Below are 18,271 nucleotides of genomic sequence, written 5' to 3' on the forward strand. Positions count from 1 at the left end.
AGAAGAGGTAGAGTCGGCCTCGTAAAAACTTCAGCCTAAATAGAAGAGAATGTAATTCACTTCATGTGTGAGGAGGAGAGGAGCACTGATTTACAACGCTAAGGCCCAGGGTCTGGCCCCCCTCCCTCTGTTCTCTACCCTCCCTCGCTCAACAGCAACCCCCCTCCACCTGGCCCAAACTTCTGAAGGATAGACACAAGTGATGCCTTTTTCACTTCTTAATAGTCTTTGGAAGGACTCCACTGCCTGGTCGAGTCAGGAATGAGTGTTTTATTTCAGATGCAGAATGGCAGCACAGAGAGTGGGGCGCTCAGAGCAGGAGACAGGTAGCTAAATTTATAGGGACAGGTAGCTAAATGTATAGGGACAGGTAGCTAGATTTATAGGGACAGGTACCTAGATTTATAGGAACAGGTAGTGAGATTTATAGGGACGGGTAGCTAGATTTATAGGGACAGGTAGCGAGATTTATAGGGACAGGTAGCTAGATTTATAGGGGCAGGTAGCGAGATTTATAGGGACAGGTACCTAGATTTATAGGAACAGGTAGCGAGATTTATAGGGACAGGTAGCTAGATTTATAGGGACAGATAGCTAGATTTATAGGGACGGGTAGCTAGATTTATAAGGACGGGAAGTGAGATTTATAGGGACGGGTAGCAAGATTTATAGGGACGGGTAGCTAGATTTATCGGGACAGGTAGCAAGATTTATAGGGACGGGTAGCTAGATTTATAGGGACGGGTAGCTAGATTTATAGGGACGGGTAGCTAGATTTATAGGGACGGGACACTAGATTTATAGGGACAGGTAGCTAGATTTATAGGGACAGGTAGCTAGATTTATAGGGACGGGTAGCCTGGACCTAATGGCTGTGAGATATGGATCAGATCCCCTAATTTGTCAGTTGGGGTGATAAAACAGTGGGCTGGGAAAGGGCTGCTGGGAGCTGCTGGGAGATGTGTTTTAGGTGGTGGTGGGCCTGATGAAGATGGATGAGATAGTGTGACACAAGATGGCAGGCAGGGAAGGGAGGAGAGGGGGTTTGGGTTGGCTGAGTTTATGGGGCAGTGAGTTTGGGCTGTGGAGTCACTGGTAAACCAAACACTTGTCACTTCTCGTTAAACCAGGAGTCCTCCTGAGCACCCTTCCACACAAGAGCTCTCCGCTTGGAGTGGGTCCATTTACCCTCACAGATAATAGTTAATATTACTGACTGCAGTGTATACCACACACCCTGCTTTACAGATGATCACCTAGAGATGAAAAACAACTAACAGGGTAAGCCGTAACCACCACCTCAAATCCTACTCAAATCTTTAAGACCTTACAACACCACCCTTCTGCTGGGTTTCTCCCTCACAGCACTGCCCTCTCAGCCTCCCCACTCGTTGACATCTGGAAGATGCGTCATTGCAGCTGTGCTGGAGCAGGTCAGCTCTCAGGCCAAAGGTTCTTCAGTTCTGCCCAGAGATGGACCATTTGGGTACCTATGTGAAAACCCAGCTGGCTGACATCTTCAAAACACACTGACACTAAAACTGTCAAGTTCACACACCAAAATCCATCCTTTGGCTTTTTTAAACGTATTGATTGAATTTGGAGCAGTTTTAGAGAAGAGGCTTCACCAAGTTGTTCTTATATCAACATGTCTCCAGTGGTCAGTGTGGTTGTTTTATTGAGGATGTGTCTGAGGACTTTAGCAGGTTGATGAGGAGCAGGGTAAGAGCAGGTTGATGAGGAGCAGGGTAAGAGCAGGTTGATGAGGAGCAGGGTAAGAGCAGGTTGATGAGGAGCAGGGTAAGAGCAGGTTGATGAGGAGCAGGGTAAGAGCAGGTTGATGAGGAGCAGGGTAAGAGCAGGTTGATGAGGAGCAGGGTAAGAGCAGGTTGATGAGGAGCAGGGTAAGAGCAGGTTGATGAGGAGCAGGGTAAGAGCAGGTTGATGAGGAGCAGGGTAAGAGCAGGTTGATGAGGATCAGGGTAAGAGCAGGTTGATGAGGAGCAGGGTAAGAGCAGGTTGATGAGGAGCAGGGTAAGAGCAGGTTGATGAGGAGCAGGGTAAGAGCAGGTTGATGAGGAGCAGGGTAAGTCTTTGGTGTTCAATGAGGCAGTGCTCTAGCAGAGCCAATGAAAAAGACACACATGACTCCTGAAAATGAAACTACGCTACAATGGGCTCCATAGTCCGTCCAAAATCCTCCTCCCATCTACCTTGCCAAACCGCTGAGCAACATTGAAGACCGATGGTCATTATTTACTTTGGTTAACTAGAGTCAGTTTCTTGGGGTGACCTTCTCAGAAAATTAAGTTTGATTTGATCTTTGGAGACTTTCAAAGCGTTTCAAAATGAGATGATGAGGGAAACTGCATTAACAAATGATGTCCATGATTTAAATACCTCAGGTTTTCACATGACATCATTTAGCTCTATTATCTCGCAGGAGAGAAAAAGTGTCCTTTTAGTTTTCAACCCTGTTCATTTTTTTTCTTCATTTTTAGACTTCAAATTACCATCAATTCCCAGAAATACTCGAAAGAGGCAAATGCCTGAAGGGATTCTCTCTAATATGTCAATGTAATTGACCTACAAATATGGTTGTGAAGTGCCTGGAACATGGACAAGACAGAGGACTCTCTATGCTCTGTAGCCCAAGGGTTCCCAGTGGGGTAGATCGAAATTATTACTATTTTTATGTGAATTAAACAACAGATTAACTGAATTTGGGGTCAGTGAAAAAAGTTTAGAGGGTGCGATACAATACAATGTAATATTATTCATCCAAAATGTATGTTCTTGACCCTTAGAAGCACATGGGCCTGGGAGGCTCACGGGATATTGGTATCCACAGTATTATCCCCAAAAACGTATTCTTGTATTCCCCCCCACACATTTTTGTTGTTGACATAATCCACTGTCATTTAAGTTTTAAAACTGCAATATTTTCTCTCTGTCCCATGGCAAAATGTGTAGAATTGCAGGAAATTAGCTTTAAAACTGCAGCATTTTCACTGTGATGCAAAGAGGGGGGCTTTTAAAAAAACAATCCCAGGGCCCGAGACCGAAATAGTGCAGCCATGCACTGCAGAAGTCATAGTCAAAAAGTATATTTTTATCGCACTCTGAAGTAGGTGTTGTGTTCTGATATTATGAGGGGGTCCACAATAAATTTGCTATTGCTAAGTGGTCCCCTAAACCAAACAATTTGGGAACCCCTGCTCTAGCCTACATGGCACTCTGCTCAACCAATCTTACATAGGTTTGCTGGATCTTTTCATCTTCGAGACCAATCACAATGAGCTTCACAAGCTCCACTCTACAGGGTCTAAATTCAAAAATCTGTCCAAATGACATTGTAAATACGAAGCATTGTAACCCATCTGTCATAACTCAAATTATATTAGACATGTCTTTTCCAGATGTATTTCATGAGACATGCTTTACACTGTAATGGAGGAGAATCTTCAGAAAAAGAGATTCATCAAATAATAACTGAAAGACCTTCCCAATCTCATGTTCAATTGTGCCTCATAAGCATATTTGAAACATTCTGAAATGTAATATAGCGCAAGAAAATATGCATGAGATAAATCTCTCAGCATTCTCCACCGAGTGCTGCAGTAACCAGTTTGACATCTTTCTGTTTGGAGGGTTTGCGAGACAGACAAAGACATGTGTGGAATCAGTTACCCCTAACCGCATGTTTGGAGTGTGAGGAACAGTTATCGCGCGGGGTGGTTCAGAGTTTGGGAGGTTCAAGGGGAGTGAGCGAGGGGTTGTGGTAAGAAGAGAGGGTTGCCCTTTTTTTACTAGCATCTGATTGATTGTTGTTGTCAGGGCATGAGGTCCCTGGAGAGGATGAGGGACCCTCCATGATATGCACATGGTTTTACAAGCGGCGGCAGGCTTGAAAGTGAGAGATGCTGGCCAAAGGCCGAAATGAGAAATCCATCAGGAATGCATTTCCTCTCTCTCTCCCTCTCTTTGTCTCACTCTCTTTCTCATCTCCTCTCTCTCTTTCTCTCCCTCCCTCCCTTCTGAACAGCTGCTGCTATAACTCTACTGTATTTTCCTTCAGTGTTACATAAAACCACATGGTACACAAGCTGTCAGGCAGGTCCTGTGGAGTCTTGGGTGTAAAACAATGGAGCCTCCCCTGTCAAGGCCTTCTTAGAACAGATGAGGACTCACAGACACAACTCCCAGGTGAGGTGAGGAGGGAAAATATGGGTAAAAAAGACCTGCACTTGGATGAATGAATATTGTCGCTAGTAACTCTACATACCTCTAGCACAATCTTCAAATTTTGCTGCCTTAAAATGTCATCTAAAAAGGAATTAAATGGGATTTGTTTTGCCTCCGATCTACACAACATACTCCACAGTTCCGAAGTGAAAGAGAGGTTAAAGAAAATGTTCCAAGTGATACAATGAAGATGTCTTGATTGCGTGTCTTCACACCCCAGAGTTAATACTTGAAGGAAGAACCTTGGGCAGCCATTACAGCTGTTCATCATTTTGAATAAGATGATACCAATTTTGCACAACTCTTAGGGCAAAATATCCATTGCTTTTGTCAAAATTGTTTAAGCTCAGTACATTTGGAATTTGGGAATCATTGATTGGAAGCTATATTCAAACGTTGCCTCTGATTTTAAAGCAGATTCAACACCTCTTGGAAAGCCATTCTGGTGTCTTTGGCATTAAAAGTTGTATAATTACCCCCCCCCCCCCCTAATAAAACTATGTCAGTGTTAGATTTTCTCTGGGGTGTGAAGACAACGCAATCAAGATGCCTTCTTTTATTATTATTAGTAGTAGTAGTCATTTTATATTTTTTTATATTATTATTTCACTTTGAAAATGTAGAGTAAGTTGTGTAGATGGGTAGATTTTTATTATTTCGTAAGACTATAGCAGGATATAAAAACTGAAGTTTGTCATGTACAGTTGTGGCCAAAAGTTTTGAGAATGACATAAATATTAATTTTCACAGTCTGCTGCCTCAGTTTGTATGATGGCAATTTGCATATACTCCAGAATGTTATGAAGAGTAATCAGATGAATTGCAATTAATTGCAGTCCCTCTTTGCCATGCAAATTAACTGAATCCCCAAAAAACATTTCAGCCCTGCCACAAAAGGACCAGCTGACATCATGTCAGTGATTCTCTCGTTAACACAGGTGTGAGTGTTGACGACGACAAGCCCGGAGATCACTTTGTCATGCTGATTGAGTTTGAATAACAGACTGGAAGCTTCAAAAGGAGGGTGGTGCTTGGAATCATTGTTCTTCCTCTGTCAACCATGGTTACCTGCAAGGAAACACGTGCCGTCTTCATTGCTTTGCACAAAAAGGGCTTCACAGGCAAGGATATTGCTGCAGTAACGTTGCACCTAAATCAGCCATTTTTCGGATCATCAAGAACTTCAAGGAGAGCGGTTCAATTGTTGTGAAGAAGGCTTCAGGGCGCCCAAGAAAGTCCAGCAAGCGCTAGGACCGTCTCCTGAAGTTGATTCAGCTGCTGGATCAGGGCACCACCAGTACAGAGGTTGCTCAGGAATGGCAGCAGGCAGGTGTGAGTGCATCTGCACGCACAGTGAGGCAAAAACTTTTGGAGGATGGCCTGGTGTCAAGAAGGGCAGCAAAGAAGCCACTTCTCTCCAGGAAAAACATCTGGGATAGACTGATATTCTGCAAAAGGTACAGGGATTGGACTGCTGAGGACTGGGGTAAAGTCATTTTCTCTGATGATTCCCCTTTCCGATTGTTTGGGGCATCCGGAAAAAAGCTTGTCCGGAGAAGACCAGGTGAGCGCTACCATCAGTCCTGTGTCATGCCAACAGTAAAGCGTCCTGAGATCATTCATGTGTGGGGTTGCATCTCAGCCAAGGGAGTGGGCTCACTCACAATTTTGCCTAAGAACACAGGCATGAATAAAGAATGGTACCAACACATCCTCCGAGAGCATCTTCTCGCAACCATCCAGGAACAGTTTGGTGACAAACAATGCCTTTTCCAGCATGATGGAGCACCTTGACATAAGGCATAAGTGATAACTAAGTGGCTAAGGGAACAAAACATCAATATTTGGGGTCTAAGGCCAGGAAACTCCCCAGACCTTAATCCCATTGAGAACTTGTGGTCAATCCTCAAGAGGCAGGTGGACAAACAAAAACCCACAAATTCTGACAAACTCCAAGCATTAATTATGCAAGAATGGGCTGCCATCAGTCAGGATGTGGCCCAGAAGTTAATTGACAGCATGCCAGGGCAGATTACAAAGGTCTTGAAAAAGAAGGGTCAACACTGCAAATATTGACTCTTTGCATCAACCTCATGTAATTGTCAATAAAAGCCTTTGACACTTATGAAATGCTTGTAATTATACTTCAGTGTTCCATAGTAACATCTGACAAAAATATCCAAAGTCACTGAAGCAGCAAACCTTGTGAAAACAAAATTTGTGTCATTCTCAAAACTTTTGGCTATGACAGTACAGGAAAACAGTGCTTTAGATTAGTGTGATAAACACCTGGATAATGCTCAGCAGTCATGACAGTACAGGAAAACAGTGCTAAACACCTGGATAATGCTCAGCAGCCATGACAGAATGTGTTGAGCGTTACCAGGTGAGCGCTACCATCAGTGATGTGTCATGCGTCGTGCCAACTGTTTGTGTGTCTAACTAACCTGCACGCGGGCCTCAGTGAGCTTGGTCCTCTGGGCCAGCTCTTCCCTGGTGTAGATGTCTGGGTAGTGTGTCCTCTCAAAGGCCTTCTCCAGCTCCTCAAGCTGCTCGGCTGTGAAGGTGGTGCGGCTGCGACGCTGCTTCCTCTTCAGGGGAAGGTCCGGCTCCGACTCCACGTCTGAACCCTCATCTGTACGATTACCTGGGCCAAAGGGGAAGAGGGAGAAGAGGGGAAGAGCCAGCTCAGTTAATACTAGGAAATACACTAAAATAATACAAGGGAATTTAGTAACAATGGAAAGGAAGTCCATTTTACTGGTTAGTTATTTATCTCTTCAGTTGTCTTTATTTTGTTATTTTTTATTTAACCTTTATTGAACCAGGTAGGCCAGTTGAGAACAAGTTCTCATTTACAACTGCGACCTGGTCAAGATAAAGCAGTGTGACAAAAACAACAACACAGAGTTACACATAAACAAACGTACAGTCAATAACACAAAAGGAAAATCTATATACAGTCTGTGCAAATGTAGTAAGGTTAGGGAGGTAAGGCAATAAATAGGCCATAGGGCAAAAATAATTACAATTTAGCATTAAAACTGGAGTGATAGATGTGCAGATCATGATGTGCAGGTAGAGATACTGGGGTGCAAAAGAGCAAAAAGATAACAATATGGTGATGAGGTAGTTGGGTGTGCTATTTACAGATGGGCTGCTGTGTCTGTGTTTACCCTCAAGCCTCTGTTCTGACAGCATTTTTTGTTAATTAACCTAAATCATTGAAAAGGGCAATAAAAAGTAGGGCTGTGACGATACCAGTATCACAATATGTTTTCCATGGCGAAATAAATGTGACTCTGGATGACAACATAATGATTTTCCAACATTAGGGCTGTTTTCCTAAAGAAGTGAAATCCACTTTGTGCTTTGTTTCCATGTCACGATACTAACGAGTATCGCGGTACTGTTATCATCCCAGCCCTAATAAAAAGGATGGATGAAACCCTGAAATGGTCAATACAAGCCCTAAAAGCCCCTTTTAGTAGTTTAGGGGCAAAACCCACATCAGAGGCTGTCGCTTGAGGGGGAGAGGCTGCAAAGAAGCTTCAAATGACAGCTTTCCCTCTCTCCGAACACAACAGAGCAAATATTATCTTAATCTGTGGATATTTATACAGTATATAAGAGGCCTGATACCCAAACCTGCCTTGAGAGAGAGAGAGCGGGGGAGAGAGGCGCCAGAGGCTGGAGGCAGAGGGCCGCAGGCGATTGGGGGCAGGAGGGGAGGGGGCGCTGGATGGAAGGGTTAATCTACCCAGGCCACCTTGCTGTTCCTCACCACACTATTCTCTCACAATGGCCCAGGGCACACTGCTGCTAAAAAGAACAGTAGAGCCAGAATATACAGAACACTACAACAATATCACACCAGAACCATTCAGTCCCATATTCTGTCTTTCTATGATACTGCTGTCAATAAATGAATTACAATATATCTTACAGTACTTTTATGCATTCAACTAAGCTGCTGCATTTTCGCTAGAGGAATATAGATACTGCACAAAGCCATCCAATCCTGGCCAAGAGGAATGTTTCTGACAGCGAATATGTATTACCACAGCACATTACCATTATAACTGAATTTAGGAAATTGCATCATTTTCACCTCCTCTGCATGTCTATTCAAACTACATGGCCCTGTTCATTTCCTGTTATAAAATGCATATTTTCACAAATGTGCTCATTGAGACATTGACAAGCCAGTGTTGCTCTAGGCCTAGCTGGATTGCATCATACATGTACAGTCCAGAAGGAGAGAAGGGTAAAGAACAAAAAACGAGAGATAGTCTATAGAACAAAACTCATTGTCCCTTACAGAAACGCTTTCTCCCCAACTATAATGACAACCATAACGGTCTTCTGAAAGTTAGCCCAGGTGAATCCCCTGTATTGGCTATGGGCACAACTAAGCTCAGTTCAACAAAGCCCTCTCGAATGTTTCAGCATACCACATGGACAAACTGAAGCCAAATAGCCTTCAAATAACAACTGTGAGAATAAAAGAGGAACCAAATCTGGCTGGGTCTCAAGGCCGGCTCTGGAGTTTAATTAAACAAGGAATTATGGGATTATATGGAGACTATCATTACAGGCCACTCGATGAGTCTTCTGAGAACGTCTTTTTGTCCCCCTGAGCTCACGCCTAACGATTCTCTGCGGATTACATGCGGCCGCAAGACATGAGGCCGCATTCATTAAATCAATTCTTTCGTCTAACCCTTTTTAATAAAGATTGATTCCCCAACACTGGCTCCCACTTTTGTAGAGAACAGCCTTGAACATACAATGTTGAATATGTACATATATGGCATATCCCTTTGTTGGTTTTCATGAGGATGCGCATAGCGATTTGCCGCTAACTCGCCATGACAACACTTGAGACCGGCACAGCGGTCTATAGATCACTTTTCAAAGTCACCTCTGTGTCCTACAGGGCGGGGCAAGGGTGGGGGGAAAGGGGGGCCATGCGGGCAGAGCGGAGGGCTGCTCAACGGTTTAAAACCAAACAGACACCACAGAATTCTACTTGAGTTATTCTATTTTGCTCATATTTCTCTTCCTTTGTTTATCTATGTGATCGGATGGAAAGTTGCGTAAGTGGATATAGGCTAGCCAGTACTTAAAACATTTCAAAAAGGAATCCTCCCCCTATACTCCAATGTTAGCATTTTGCAAAGGATTTACAGACAAACTGCATGACAAACAAGACTAATGAGTATGTACTGCCACCTGTCATTGAGCCCTGGTTATAGTGACATGTGTCATGGCACACGCAGCCAACACGTCTGTTTGCGTGCATGAACTACAGGCAGCAAGCAGCAAGCTCTCGGTGAAAGTCAACAGCCCTATTAGATGTGAGTTTGGGAAACAGGGATGTGAGAAGCAAACCTCATCTCTATCCAGACGACATTTTTCTGAACGGGATGCCAAGTTGAATCAACAACACTGGGGGCCACCACATGTACCAAAATGGGTTGTGACAGAAACAGAATTCCAGTTAAATGCACTGTATGGTTCCTCTCATTGTTGGTGCAACACAGAGTTGCATGGCTGTCTGGTCAACATATTTTACTGGCCACCCTATTTTCAGGTAAAACCCTTCAGCAGACAACATAAGACTATCTACATAAACAAACAAGTCGAATTATAATGACACTGCGTGGATTACACAGTATCCACATCGTTTCATTTAAATATGTCTAACATGTTATACTTTATTCAAACAGCTGGAAACAAAGGGGGAGATAGGCAAGCAGGAGAGCAGACAGGCAAGCAGGAGAGCAGACAGGCAAGCAGGAGAGCAGACAGGCAAGCAGGAGAGCAGACAGGCAAGCAGGAGAGCAGACAGGCAAGCAGGAGAGCAGTAGGAAGGGTAGACACGAGGACTGAACCCCGGTCTTGTGACTGGCCGGGAGCGTTACCGATAGATCACGGGCTCTGCACCAAATCTTTTTATTTAGTGGTTGTTTGATATTTATAGATGCAGTGCCTCTCGGGCCTAAATTATGGAAGAATAAACACTTACAATCTGTTTCCCAGACAACAAAGCTTTTGAATTTGAATAACACATGTCTCCTTGGTTTACAAATCTGTCCATGTTGATACAGGACAAAATGCTGGATGATTAGCCTACTACCTTGGAATAAACTCAATCCCTGTGGGCGTTGAGGTCAATTCTCTAACACTTCTTGCTGCTTTGAAACAATAAGGTACATCCTGATTAGACCTGGGTATAATGCCTCAGCTGTAATTCCATTGGAAGGTTCTGGGGATATTGATAAAGCACTCGTGCCTCATCAGTTATCATAGCAATTAGGGCCTAATTATGTATACCATCCAGTGGGTATGATTAGACAGCCGTGTATCCTCCTTCAGGGCCCTCAGAGGTCCCGCTCAATATTGATTTAAAAATACAGCAGTGTTTAAACAGAAATTAACCAGATATTGACGAGGTCTTCTAAATCAGAAACATTTTTTTTATGTTTCAAGTAACAAGGGGAGACAAGTAAACATATTATACTGGAAGAGCCAATTGTTTTACTGACATAATTTAATTGAATCTCTTTACTTATGAATGGAGCCATATGTTTCCCAAAGAGATTGTTTAAGCTCTCTGTTACCTCTTTCAAAAATCACAGCTTTTTCACAAAGCACTACTATTTCTAACAATATCCATAGTGAGACAGAATGTCAACTCAGGTCAGAACACAACCAACAAAAGTGGTCTTGTCTCTGAGAAGCTGAGCAGTTGGTTAATAGTTTAGCGGTGAGTTTAGTGTGAGGTTTAAAGATGGTCCTCCCTCTCTCCTGATGCTCCTCACTGCTGACCCCACGGTCTGCTCAGAGCTCAGACTGCAGGCAGATGGAATACTCATCACGCAAACCTCTCCAAACCCCCTCCCGGACAGCACGCTAACCCTATGGACTGTTCTTCTCTTTCTCCCATCCTCCTTCTGAGGAGCCCCTACTCTCTCGTTCCCCCCTGGGAGACAGGCTGAGGTAATATGGCTTAGATGGACCTTAGATGGATTGCTGTCCAAGGCTGTACAGTCAATAAAGACTGCTGGCTCCAATGCTCCACAAGAACATTATGCTATAATAAACGACAAGCCCTACAATAGCAATGTCTATTAGCAGTGAAGGGGACAGAGAAAACATACAATGACAGTCTAGAAAATGCTCACAAAGAAACAGAATCTAGGCTACACTCCAACACCCACAGCTATAACTGATCACCACAACACTACACCACAGGAGGCGAATAGTAACGCTTCAACGAGGCAACACAAAATTCCTCAATGCCAAGATGTCTAATATGGTCAAATTCTAACCAATATAATCACATCAACATTGTGTCAGTGAATATTTAGGTAAAATATTTAAAATATAGGTCAGAAATTGATACTTGTACTATGCATGGTAGACCTGGGAGGTATTTAATGATAACAGGTGGTTAAGAAGCCTCCGTGATGACACATGGGGTGGAAGCATCATTCTTCGTCTCTCAGATTGCCTCTGAGTCAGTATTAGCTCAACACTATGGTGTGTATCCTCCTCCCTGTCCCATGCAGGGTGTTTCTGATACCAGAACCAATGGCCTCAATATCAGCTGTACCTTTCCAAACTACCCAAGACAGAGGGACAAAAACAGACAGGGCTTTGGCAGTGCAGCATTAGCTCATAATGGCTCATTTTGAAAAGCATATTAGTTCCAGCATAATTACAATCAGGCCTCACGCTCAGTGTTCTGCAGGCGTTCACAGGACCAGCCTCAGAGCACCCAGTCACACCAGTTGACTGTGACTGACAGCACATTTTGTTTAATGGTAGTCTTTTTTTCATTCATTCCCACAGGATGAAAATAACATCCCATCTTTTCTCTCTATTTATGTTTACATGTTTATTTTGTGCATGCCTTTTGTCGTAGTTGATGTTGCAATTATACTTTTTGTCAGTCGGAGGGGAGGAATATCAAAAGGCCTAATTATGCAAACAGGCCCTGTGATAAGCAGCAAATGTCTGAGATGGGATCTGCTATCTCTGACATCCATCTGTCCCTGTGCTGTCTCCTGCTCCAGGCCTGAATATAAACATCTCTTCCTGTCACCAAGACTGCATGGGATTCAACCCCAGATACTGGAGAGGAGGGATGTTCATGCAGCAACATCAAATAGCTGACAACTTCTCCTTTTCAATTTTTCTGAGAATGGGGCAGTTTTTCTCCTGAATGCACTACCCTGTGTGTCCCTCAGTGTTGTGAAGTTAGGAGAGCCATAGGAGATGATTCAGTTGTGCAACTGGAGGATGGATTTAACATAGAAACAGTATAGTACTTCATGAAAACAAACCTTGTAGTACTCTATGAAAAAAAACCTTGTAGTACTCTATGAAAACAAACCTTGTAGTACTCTATGAAAACAAAACGTATAGTACTCCATGAAAACAAAACATATAGTACTCCATGAAAACAAACCTTGTAGTACTCCATGAAAACAAACCTTGTAGTACTCTATGAAAACAAAAGGTATAGTACTCCATGAAAACCAACCTTATAGTACTCTATGAAAACAAAACATATAGTACTCCATGAAAACAAACCTTATAGTACTCCATGAAAACAAACCTTGTAATACTCTATGAAAACAAAACATATAGTACTCCATGAAAACAAACCTTATAGTACTCCATGAAAACAAACCTTATAGTACTCTATGAAAACAAAACATATAGTACTCCATGAAAACAAACCTTAAAGTACTCCATGAAAACAAACCTTAAAGTACTCCATGAAAACAAACCTTATAGTACTCTATGAAAACAAAACGTATAGTACTCCATGAAAACAAACCTTATAGTACTCTATGAAAACAAAACATATAGTACTCCATGAAAACAAAACGTATAGTACTCCATGAAAACAAACCTTGTAGTACTCTATGAAAACAAAACGTATAGTACTCCATGAAAACAAACCTTATAGTACTCCATGAAAACAAACCTTATAGTACTCTATGAAAACAAAACATATAGTACTCCATGAAAACAAACCTTATAGTACTCTATGAAAACAAAACGTATAGTACTCCATGAAAACAAAACATATAGTACTCCATGAAAACAAACCTTATAGTACTCCATGAAAACAAACCTTGTAGTACTCTATGAAAACAAAAGGTATAGTACTCTATTGAAACAAACCTCATAGCACTCCATGAAAACCAACCTTAGAGTACTATAAGGTTTGTTTTCATGGAGTACTTTAAGGTTTGTTTTCATAGAGTACTATAAGGTTTGTTTTCATGGAGTACTTTAAGGTTTGTTTTCATAGAGTACTATAAGGTTTGTTTTCATGGAGTACTATAAGGTTTGTTTTCATGGAGTACTTTAAGGTTTGTTTTCATAGAGTACTATAAGGTTTGTTTTCATAGAGTACTATAAGGTTTGTTTTCATGGAGTACTTTAAGGTTTGTTTTCATGGAGTACTATAAGGTTTGTTTTCATGGAGTACTATAAGGTTTGTTTTCATGGAGTACTTTAAGGTTTGTTTTCATAGAGTACTATAAGGTTTGTTTTCATGGAGTACTTTAAGGTTTGTTTTCATAGAGTACTACAAGGTTTGTTTTCATGGAGTACTATAAGGTTTGTTTTCATGGAGTACTATAAGGTTTGTTTTCATGGAGTACTATAAGAAAACAAACCTTTTTGTACTCCATGAAAACAAGCAACAAGAGGAACTACCCACTCAGCAAGACAATGAGCCAGAGACCGAAATACAAAACTTACAAAATACAAAAATTCATAAAGAATCTTCTCTGTTAGTTACCTCAGTCGCCAACCAGAAAACAGCTCCAACATGATAATATGTCAAGGATGTACCTACCTAATGTTAATATGCTGAAATCAACTTGAATTATCATCGTCTCCCCAGGCACCAGTGACCTTTTCAGAGCCTGGCGTGGCATTTATCACAAATTGAATCTGGAGTTGATGATCAACAGCCACTAGTATGGCTACTGTTATCAGCTTCCAATAAACAAAAGTAACTACTCTAAATGAAAAAAGTACAGTAACAGTATTGCACAATTTAGATTATGAGTGTGGTTGAGAGTCAACTATGGATGCTCAACCAAGCTCTGACTGTATAAATATACTTAAATTACATCGCATTGATCTTCCCCTCTTCTCTCAAACCGTACAATCAGTTCTGTCCACTGCTTAACAGGTGGCTTAGGACAAAGAGCAGGTGTCTCCCGAGAGACTCAAAAATAAGTGGGAAAAGATCCTTCGTATCACTGTACATCTCATACCACAAGAGTACTATGATCTAGAGGCCCATAGCTACTCACTATAACCCCCTCCTCGTTCATTTAGGACTAAAGCTGAGCCTCACATCCAACCAAAAATCCGACCTTCAAGTGTTTTCTTGTGTCTCATTGCCACTGTCAAAACTGTGTCTATTTTCCCTCCGATCTACATTCCAAAGGACAATTCCGATACTTTTCTTTTCTCTGCTCTTGGATAGAATCACATTCCTTAGAAAGGAGAGAGCGCCTGCAAAACAGGAGAAAAAGGCAAGGGGAGGAAGAAAGACATGCGGCTCTATAATATTTGGCTCTCACAACAAACAATTAGCCCCATTTTTATGTTTTGAGGTCGGGCAAAAAAATAACGTGGAGTGGAGAAAGAAGAGAGGGAGAAGCAGCGAAAAGCTGTGCTCTTTTATGGCTCTTGTCATATGGATGAAGGCGCGGCGCGTCCATGAGAGCACACGCTCACCTTCAACAACAGGGCGTCCATGAGAGCACACGCTCACCTTCAACAACAGGGCGTCCATGAGAGCACACGCTCACCTTCAACAACAGGGCGTCCATGAGAGCACACGCTCACCTTCAACAACAGGGCATCCATGGGAGCACACGCTCACCTTCAACAACAGGGCGTCCATGAGAGCACACGCTCACCTTCAACAACAGGGCATCCATGGGAGCACACGCTCACCTTCAACAACAGGGCGTCCATGAGAGCACACGCTCAACTTCAACAACAGGGCGTCCATGAGAGCACACGCTCACCTTCAACAACAGGGCGTCCATGAGAGCACACGCTCACCTTCAACAACAGGGCGTCCATGAGAGCACACGCTCCCCTTCAACAACAGGGCGTCCATGAGAGCACACGCTCACCTTCAACAACAGGGCGTCCATGAGAGCACACGCTCACCTTCAACAACAGGGCGTCCATGAGAGCATACCGCCACCTTCAACAACAGGGTGTCCATGAGAGCACACGCTCACCTTCAACTACTGGCTGGGCGTCCATGAGAGCACATGTTCACCTTCAACAACAGGGCGTCCATGAGAGCACACGCTCACCTTCAACAACAGGGCGTCCATGAGAGCACACGCTCACCTTCAACAACAGGGCGTCCATGAAAGCACACACTCACCTTCAACAACAGGGCGTCCATGAGAGCACACGCTCACCTTCAACAACAGGGCGTCCATGAGAGCACACGCTCACCTTCAACAACAGGGCGTCCATGAGAGCACACGCTCACCTTCAACAACAGGGTGTCCATGAGAGCACACGCTCACCTTCAACAACAGGGCGTCCATGAGAGCACACGCTCACCTTCAACAACAGGGCGTCCATGAGAGCACACGCTCACCTTCAATAACAGGGCGTCCATGAGAGCACACGCTCACCTTCAACAACAGCGCGTCCATGAGAGCACACGCTCACCTTCAACAACAGGGCGTCCATGAGAGCACACGCTCACCTTCAACAACAGCGCGTCCATGAGAGCACACGCTCACCTTCAACAACAGGGCGTCCATGAGAGCACACGCTCACCTTCAACAACAAGGCGTCCACTGGGCCTCCCGGCCCTTTCAGCCCAGAAAGACAGACTCCTCAGGGGGCCATTAGAGCATGAATAGAGGCCTGACAGCCCTGTGCAGCTCCGCGGGGCATCCATAAACGCTGACATATTGACTCCCCAGGCCTCTGCTCTGCTCTTTCTGCCTGAGTGTGAAACGGTGAAGGGCATGAAGGGTGGATTCTTCTTTTTTATACATACATTCTACCGATTGGACGTGGGATATTACTAACAATATGATCGTAGTCCTTTTCAGAAAGGCCTTCTTATTGTGTGGGAGAAAATGCTGTTTCTCAGAAAGCGGGTAAACTAGTATATTCATACTTTTATCAAATCTTAAGATTTCCCTTTTGTTACATTGTTGTTATTTGCACAAAGACAAAATTAACAAACAAAAGTTGTTGTAGTTGGAGTTTTTCAAAGCAAAAAGTTATTTTACAATTCTGATGGATATTTTGGAAAGTCTTCACAAACAAGTCTGTTAGACATAATAGAACTTTAACTTGGAACTAAGTAACAACTGAAAACTTTATGTGACTATGATACCAGGAGTAAAATGCACTCTCTCCTTAAAGCGGTGTTGCTCTCTGCTACTGAGCCCAGCTTCACACCAGGTGTTCAATGGGAAGTCATTCCCTGGGATCCATGCTAATTGAGGTCACAGTAAAAGTAATGAAATGGTCCCTGCTAACTGGCACCGGAACTAGAGCCCCCGTCCTCCAACAAAGGCTCCTGAACCTACTTTTATTTTACCTTTATTTAACCAGGCAAGTCAGTTAAGAACAAATTCTTATTTTCAATGACGGCCTGGGAACAGTGGGTTAACTGCCTGTTCAGGGGCAGAACGACAGATTTGTACCTTGTCAGCTCGGGGGTTTGAACTAGTCCAACGCTCTAACCACTAGGCTACCCTGCCACCCAGGAAGTCAAACAGTAACTCAGGGCTATGAGTGGAGGCATCTGGGAGGAACAACTCATATTCTCAACAAAGCCAAGGAGAGATTACTTTACACAGAATAGGAATGCACAGCAGACAATTTTCATGCCCCAGGAATGCTTCCTAATTTTCTGGACAATGTCAGACCGTAAACATTTGTCATTGTGCAAGTTTTTATGGTGCAAGGGACAGCTGGAAGAGTAGTGATGGTGTCTGTGAAGTGAAGTCTTTTTTATCACAGTCAAGGGAATATGAAAGTACAAAATCCCAGAACTTAATATCCATAATCCATAAACACAGCAATTGTGTAGAATTGCCAACAACGTCCACCATTTTAAAACATGTTGGCAGTCTTGTTTAAGGGACATACCACAATACACCATAAATCTGACAATAACTACCTAATGGTCCCTGGAGGATAACCCCTGTACTAATGATGCCTCTATTACTATACACCTAATGGTCCTGGAGGATAACCCCTATACTAATGATGTCTCTATTACTACACACCTAATGGTCCTGGAGGATAACCCCTATACTAATGATGTCTCTATTACTACACACCTAATGGTCCCTGGAGGATAACCCCTGTACTAATGATGCCTCTATTACTATACACCTAATGGTCCTGGAGGATAACCCCTATACTAATGATGTCTCTATTACTACACACCTAATGGTCCTGGAGGATAACCCCTGTACTAATGATGTCTCTATTACTATACACCTAATGGTCCCAGGAGGATAACCCCTGTACTAATGATATCTCTATTACTACACACCTAATGGTCCTGGAGGATAACCCCTATACTAATGATGTCTCTATTACTACACACCTAATGGTCCCAGGAGGATAACCCCTGTACTAATGATGTCTCTATTACTACACACCTAATGGTCCCAGGAGGATAACCCCTGTACTAATGATGTCTCTATTACTACACACCTAATGGTCTCAGGAGGATAACCCCTACTACACACCTAATGGTCCTGGAGGATAACCCCTATACTAATGATGTCTCTATTACTACACACCTAATGGTCCCAGGAGGATAACCCCTGTACTAATGATGTCTCTATTACTACACACCTAATGGTCCCAGGAGGATAACCCCTGTACTAATGATGTCTCTATTACTACACACCTAATGGTCTCAGGAGGATAACCCCTGTACTAATGATGTCTCTATTACTACACACCTAAT

At 43.1% G+C, this 18,271-nt stretch overlaps 1 protein-coding gene across 4 annotated transcripts in view; it reads right to left on the bottom strand.

Moving 5' to 3' along the window:
• LOC139414316 (paired box protein Pax-7-like) overlaps window positions 1-18,271 on the bottom strand; it is a 71,928-nt gene that overhangs the window by 30,303 nt on the left and 23,354 nt on the right. For 2 of the 4 annotated variants that reach the window (XM_071162233.1, XM_071162235.1), the window contains exon 5: window positions 6,693-6,880. In XM_071162233.1, coding sequence (XP_071018334.1) covers window positions 6,693-6,880 — 188 coding nt within the window. Of the gene's footprint in view, window positions 1-6,692; window positions 6,893-18,271 lie in introns of all 4 variants that reach the window. The other 2 variants (XM_071162232.1, XM_071162234.1) reach the window with 1 other exon arrangement.

Source organism: Oncorhynchus clarkii, chromosome 7, assembly GCF_045791955.1.
Source record: "Oncorhynchus clarkii lewisi isolate Uvic-CL-2024 chromosome 7, UVic_Ocla_1.0, whole genome shotgun sequence".
NCBI classification, from domain to species: domain Eukaryota; kingdom Metazoa; phylum Chordata; class Actinopteri; order Salmoniformes; family Salmonidae; genus Oncorhynchus; species Oncorhynchus clarkii.